General features: G+C 35.6%; 1 protein-coding gene across 1 annotated transcript; it reads right to left on the minus strand.

The window, feature by feature from the left end:
- Window positions 1-3196: 3196 nt before the first annotated feature.
- On the minus strand, window positions 3197-4126 carry LOC128101386 (olfactory receptor 4A5-like). Its single transcript, XM_052724461.1, has one exon. It carries the CDS (start codon window positions 4124-4126, stop codon window positions 3197-3199), a length of 930 nt encoding a protein of 309 aa, XP_052580421.1.
- Between the last annotated feature and the right edge of the window lie 3465 nt (window positions 4127-7591).

Here is a 7591-nt window from a genome sequence, read left to right on the forward strand (position 1 = left end):
ATCATTTTGTCCTTCAAAGGATAGAGTGTTTTTTAATCTGTATATATTAAATAAATAACATCACAATACATATACATACATTACTCATGAAAATGTTAATTAGTACAGCTGTTTTGAAATGTAAGATGTGCCAGGCAGTGGTGGCGCATGCCTTTAATCCCAGTCAGGCAGATTTTTGTGAGTTCAAGGCCAGCCTGGTCTACAGAGTGAGATTCAGGAAAGGCACCAAAACTGCACAGAGAAACCCTGTCTCGAAAAACCAAAAAGAAAAAGAGAAAAGAAAGAAATTTAAGATGTAGGCTTCGTTTCTTTTCTTTTTTCTTTATTTTTTTTAAATAGATTCTTTTTTCCAGTTGTGTTTGGTTTTAACCTAGATCTCTAGACTATCCAGTCTCTATTCCCTGGCCATCCAGACCATGTCAGCATGGGCTCTTCGTGGTGTTGGCCTCAAATTAAACCAGACAATGGCTGGCCACTCCCACAAGCTCTTTGCCACCATTGACCCAGTACATCTTGCAGACAGGACAAATTATAGGTTGAGAATTTTGTAGTGGAATTGGTGTCCAGATTTCTCTTTCTGTAGCCTTCAGAGTACCTTCCCATGCCAAAGAGACTAGAATGCAGGGATGAAGTCTCCATGCAGGCACCAGCTCGACTTCTCTACTTTCAAATGAGCTGTGTGGATGTTGTCCTTAGCGGCCCCACTGTCAGTTTTCAGAGAGAGAGAGACCTCAGTCCTAGCATCTTCTTGAGTTGTTTAGGGATCTCCATGGGACCAGCTCAGCTAACAACTCAACCAAATGCAATCCTACTCCACCAATGGAAGCCTTGCCTGATTACAAAAGATGGCTAGTTTGCACTCCATATTCTCCCTTACTAGAAATCTTCACTAGATTCACCCTCGTAGATTCTAGGAAGTTTCCACTGTACTGAGTTTTCACACCAGCCCCCAAATGCCTTTTAATTCCAGCTGTCTTTCTCTACACTCCCTCTCTCTATCTCTTACACCCCATCCCCTGTCTGCTTACTTGGTTCCCCATCCTTATCTGCCCCCAGTCCACCTGCATTATAAAACTAAAAATTAAATTTCCATGGAACATAGCTCCACCACTCTAAAGGTTCTAAATCAACATATCACAGAAATACTTGAACATTCATTTGTACTGACTGGTTTTGTGTGTCGACTTGACACAAGCTAGAGTTATCAGAGAGGAAGGAGCCTCATTTGAGGAAATGCCTCCATGAGGTCTTGCTGTAAGGCATTTTCTCATTTAGCGTCAATGAGGGAGAGCCTAGCCCATGATGGGTGTTGCCATCCTTGGGCAGGTGGTCCTAGGTTCTATAAGAAAGTGGGATGAGAAAGCCATGGAAGCAAGCCAGTAAGCAGTATCCCTCCATGGCCTCTGCATCAGCTCTTGCCTCCAAGATCCTGCCCTGTTTGAGTTCCTGTCCTGATTTCCTTCATTGAAACAGCAATGCTGAAGTGTAAGTCAAATAAACTCTTTCCTCCCCAACTTGCTTTTTAGTCGTGGTGTTTCGTCACAGCAATAGAAACCCAAAATACCACACCCATGTTCATTGCTTGTCTCTCACAATAATCAGAATATTAAAAATGCAATGTACCACTATATACTAGTTAAAATGACCATTTTTTAGAAACTCAGATGATTTCATTATAAGAAAAATGAATGGAACTGAAGATCATCAGTTTAAATAAAGTAGGCCAGACTCCAAAACAAATGTGTTTTCTCACAAAATCTTGACTCAAATAAGCAATCATCAAATTCAGTAAGGAAGGACTCTAAATGATTTCAAAGGAAAAGAGAGGCTCATGGGTGGAATTAATATAAAATGAAGCTTGAATTTTCTAATATGTATTATCTAAATTTCACTGACACACACACACATATATATACATATACATATATATATAAAGTGGGACAAAGAGGGGAAGAAAGTGAACCAGCATGAGGAAAGATGACATGGGAAGGATCTTATGTAGGGAAATATGAACAAAATTCAATGACACATGTGTCTGAAAACATGATAATTAACATCTTCATTAATATACTAAGACAATAACTAAAAAATCTCCAGCAATATCAAGTTTTTACAAATATTAAAAACATGTGAAACTATAAATTGGTGCCAGCTCAAATATAGAAAAGAGTCTTGCAGTTTCTTATGAAGTCAAAGGTAAGTTAACCACTAAAACTAGTTCTGTTACTCATAAGTATTTATCTAAGTTTAAAGAAAACTTAGCCAGCCATGAATATGCATGTACATTTTATACTTTATTCCTAATTTTAGGTATCTGGAAACAATACAAATAACTCCAAATTGGAAAGAGATTAAAAAACTAGTAAATACATATAAAATGGAATATTACTGTGCAGTCAATTGATATTCCATATAAGCATACATAAATTAACATAAACACATGAAAATAAATTCATTATACCATAGAAAATAAGACAGATTTAAACTCTACATACTATGTCTATAAACCATAATCCTTTCTTATGATTGTGAATGGTTATATGCTCTCAAAAATTACCTTATCTATTAACTGAAAATAATGGACAATTTTCTGCTAAATCCTATTTCAATATTAATTGAGATAAATTATGTTCAAGTAAGCTTAGTGTTCTATATTATGGGAGCAAAGCATATACCTTTTGTACATTTCCTGAAATTCACTTTTAATTGATTCTAATATCAAAGGCTACTTTACTATTTTTATGGAATTTACATTTAAAGAGTATCCCAGAGAAATCTATTGAGTAGAGGATATTATCTTATTTTGTTTTGTTATGTTTTAACTGAAATAGAATTATATAACTTTATACCTCCCTATTCCTACCTCCAGTGCCTCCCAGCTACCTTCCCTTGAATGCATCCTATGCCCCTCTACTCTCAAGTTGATAGTCTCTGGGGTTTTTTTTATTATTGTAATAAACATATATATATATAATAAAGATATGTAAATATAACTGGCTTAATCCATTTTTGTTGCTTGTGTGTATATGGTTTCAGGGCTAATCTCTCCACTGGACAACCAATAAGGGGGCTGATCCCTGGGAGAGGCAAATTCTCATTGCTGAAGGAGTTACCTATAATTCTTTGATATCGTCTTTTGCCAGACTTTTTACTGATTGTTCCTACACAATTGGATACATGTTCAGTGAGAAGACAATCATATTCTATCTGTAGTTAACATTTTACACCAGAGTTTTTCCATACAATTTTTCATCTCTGAATTTCTCAAGGTGTATATTAAAGGATTTAGCATAGGAGTAAAAACTGTATAAAATACAGTAATGAATTTGTCAATAGAAAAGTTATAAATAGGTCTGGCATACATGAAAAGGCAGGGAACAAAAAAGAGAACAACCACCATGATGTGGGAGCTGCATGTGGACAGGGCTTTGCGCCTTCCTTCCTGACTGTGATTTTTAAGAGATCTTAGGATGATTCCATAGGACAGTATGAGAAGTATAAAGACAATAATGCACATGGCCCCACCATTGGCAATGAGAGTAAGACCAATTATGTAGGTGTCAGTACACACAAGTCCCAATAATGGCGACATGTCACACATAAAGTGGTCAATAATATTAGGACCACAGAAAGGAAGGTTGAAAACAAAAACAATTTGAATCAGGGAGTGTGTAAAACCTCCAAGCCAGGAAAATAGCAACAAGATGATACAAACCCTTCGATTCATGATGGTTAAATAGTGCAGTGGCTTACAAATTGCCACATAGCGATCATAAGCCATTGCCACAAGAATGACAATCTCTGTACCACCAAATAAATGCTCTATAAAGAGCTGACTCATGCAAGCTGTGAAGGAGATGGACTTTTTATCACACACTAAGTCCATAATCAACTTTGGTGAGATGGAAGTGGAATAAACAATGTCCAGGAATGAAAGACAGGCAAGGAAGAAGTACATTGGCGAACCCAAGGAGGGGCTGGCAATAACTGTCACCACAATGAGCAAGTTGCCCATCATTGTCACAATGTAGATGAGTAAAAACATGACAAATAATACTTTTTGCCCAGCAGGATCCTGAGTGAGTCCCAGAAGAACAAATTCTGTCACATTGTTGCTCACTCCCATTGACCCTTCAGAGCACTTGTGTCAAAGATGACATCTCATGAGAATAAGACTTTGTGACGTTGTGAACATGATTCCATTATGACATGGAGAATATCATCATCATTTTCTTCTACAATGATGAACCTGTAATAGATATTTAGTAAGAAGTTCTTAAGTTCTGCTTCTATGAAACCAAACAGATTTTCTGTTTATAATTCTATTTCTTCTATGATTATTATATTAACCCTATAACTAGCACCCTGCTTCTCATTACCTACTTGGTTCCATGTTTTATTGTCATCCCTGAAGTTGATATATCTAAAACACTGCCACCAGTAATGACAAAAAAATAACTCTTACTTTTCAGAAATCTTGTTTCAATGGTATTAATAACACTTCAGTATATCAAATATAATAGAAGCATTTTTGTAACTCATTTTGTCTGATAAGCCTGTCTCCAAAATATGATCTTGATTTCTAAGAGCATAAAGCTCGTTGCCATGATATAGTAACATTTAAGAATATGACTTGCACTTCTCAAAAGACTTTCAGTCTGCATGGATCTTTCATGGAATTTTAAGAGATTTGACTTGAAACTGCATCAAGTAACTACGAACACATTTGAAACATTTTGTCTATGGCAATTGTTTGAACTAGTCGTTATGAGACTTCCCAGGAACCAGTTGTTATGAGACTTCCCAGGAACCATAATTTTGGCACCACATCCTTGATTTTACTTAATTCAAATAACTCAGAAATCTTCTAGCCCATGGCATCATTAAATCTTTATCAGTAGTTAGTTTTTTCTTGCTCTTAAAAGACATAGGTAGTAAAACAGGAGAAAACAGAAACTGAGAACTGGGATAGGGAATACTATTATTAGCTTTAAGTATCAACTTCTTGGGTTACAATTTGTTCAATTAGGTATTCAGTGTGCACATCCATGAAAGCAGTGTCTTAAAAGGAAAAACCAATCCTTCAGATAGGAAGGCACTAGTTTGGGTCATTTTCTAAATTAGTTACAAATATGTCACAATTCACACAGAAAGATATGATTAGATGAGATGATTTCACAATCTTTCCAAACTGTCTAAAGGGTAATTAATGCAACCTAACTGTTTTTTCACTTGGCTAACATTTTTTCATTTATGCATTTGGAAAAATTCTAATCGTTGATAAATGAGATATAGTAACTACAATGATGACATAATGACTCCAGTTATACACATTGATAGTATGTAGAAAGGACTCATAACATATTTTCAAGAAGATCACAAGTCAGTGTTGGATAATATGGGTTCTGAAGTCATTTGGCTACATTTCAATCTCAAGCAGATTCCCTTGCCATGAAATTAACCTTGGCCTATATCATAAATCTCTCAATGTTCCACTCCATCATTTTATCAGAGGAGCACACTTAGGTTTGCCTTTATTTTGTCACTTTGTTGCTGCAGGTACAGATAGAATGTATAAAGCACTGCTCAAAGTCTTTTCCAATATGCATACGATAGTAGTAAGTAATGTTTTGAGTGTTTCACTCTGACCGAAGGGCAAAAATCATCATAATTCCTGTCATAGAAGAATTACTGCTTTAGTGCAAGAATAATACTATATCTATTTTGCATAGATAAGTCAAAGTAATATTTATTGACCTGTGAATGAATATAGTATCCTGAGAAGCAAGCAAGAGGATCTGTTTGCATGGATTCAATAGTGGAGTAGGCCATGTGAAAGAGTTTGTGAGCTCTAATAAGAAGCTTAACACGATGCTCTCTCTGTGTGTACACTTTCTATTATGTCAGCATCTGATCCAGCTAATTCAGGAGATCAGCACTTACAAAAGCTACAGACAGCAAACAGCACTCCTGTTGAATGACAAAATAGAGTGTTGTACAACCAATACTCAACCTTCCATGTCTTACTTTCATTAATGTTTTGCACCTTCACTTTTATTTACTAATAGTGCTATATTTTACCTGAAAAAAAATCTTTTTGTCCAGTTTAAGAATTTCAATAACAAAGTGAAAATGAAGATTTTAAATCTAAATTGTTCTGTGTTGGAATAGAAAAAATAGACAACAATCAGGTTATGAAACTATAACCAAATGTTCTCTGTATGTTCAAATAAACTTCCGTGTTTACTTAATTTGCCCTATTCTAATCCCCCTCATGAGACTGTCTGACCATCAAGAAATACATGTACATCACATGAACACTCGCCTCATATTCCATATCATAAAGTTTTCAAAAGGTGGGTACCATGGTAACTCCCTAACAATGTTGTGGTGATATATTGTGTACCCCAATAAAGCTGACCTGGAGATCAGAGGACAGAGTCAGCCACTAAATTAGACATAGAGGGCAGGCAGTGGCGGCACACACCTTTAATCCTATCACTCAGGAAGCAGAGAAGCAGAGATCTATCTGGATCTCTGTGAGTTCAAGCCCACACTGGGCTACATGAAAGAAACAGAACCAGGCAGCGGTGACACACACCTTTCATCCCAGGAAGTAATATGGCAGGACATAGAAAGGTAAATAAGGCATGAGGAAACAGGAGCTCACTCTTGAGGCTGAGAATTTCATAGACGTAAGCCAATGGCTGGCTGTTCTGCTTCTCTGATCTTTCAGCTTTCACCCCAATATCTGGCTCTGCGTTTTTTATTATAAGACCATTTAAGATTCATGTTACACACTATGATTGTGCTTTCAGCACTAGCCAATAAATTTTTTTCTGGAAAACTATTTTCACAGTTTTCAATAGCATTATGGTATTTTAACATAGAAATTAGAAGTATCTAAGTGAAAGTATATGACCGACAGTCTGATCATAGGATTTTTTTTTCTGTGTATATGTACTAACATGTTGGTTGGCATCATTTTAAGATTCATACATAAAATTAACCCATTATAAGCTTCAAAACCATAAAGCATTTTTTGCCTATACTCAAACACATGATATATATAACTTTAAATTTGCTAATACAAATATACATATTAGTTTTTCTTTGATAAATGTCTTAGAAATTATAAAATAAAGTATTAAAATAATTTTAATTGTTATTCACATAGCACACAAATGGTTTTAAATTGGTAAATAGAAAATAGACACCAGCCAGGTTATGAAACTAAAAGCAAATGGACTCTATGTTCCGATGAACTTCTGTGTTTTTTCTCACATTATTTTGCCCTATTCACATGCCACTCATGAGACTCTCTAACCTTCAAGAAATACATAGTACACCATAAAAAATACTCACCTTGTATTCCAAGTTCAATGCTTCAAGAACTCATATCTTGCACTTGTCCTCAGTGGAGGGAATCATGAATTCTTTTATTAGAGAATGCTGTAGTTTATAAACATATTAGTACGCTTCTTAAGACAGGTACAAAGATACCAAAACATACTACCACTACTTCACTGTAGAAATGAGACAGAAAATTCTTAGCTGCTGTGAAAATAATAGACAAAAGTAAAGTTACTTA

This window comes from Peromyscus californicus, unplaced genomic scaffold (assembly GCF_007827085.1).
Source record: "Peromyscus californicus insignis strain IS unplaced genomic scaffold, ASM782708v3 Scaffold_7__1_contigs__length_154581171, whole genome shotgun sequence".
Taxonomy (NCBI): Eukaryota; Metazoa; Chordata; class Mammalia; order Rodentia; family Cricetidae; genus Peromyscus; species Peromyscus californicus.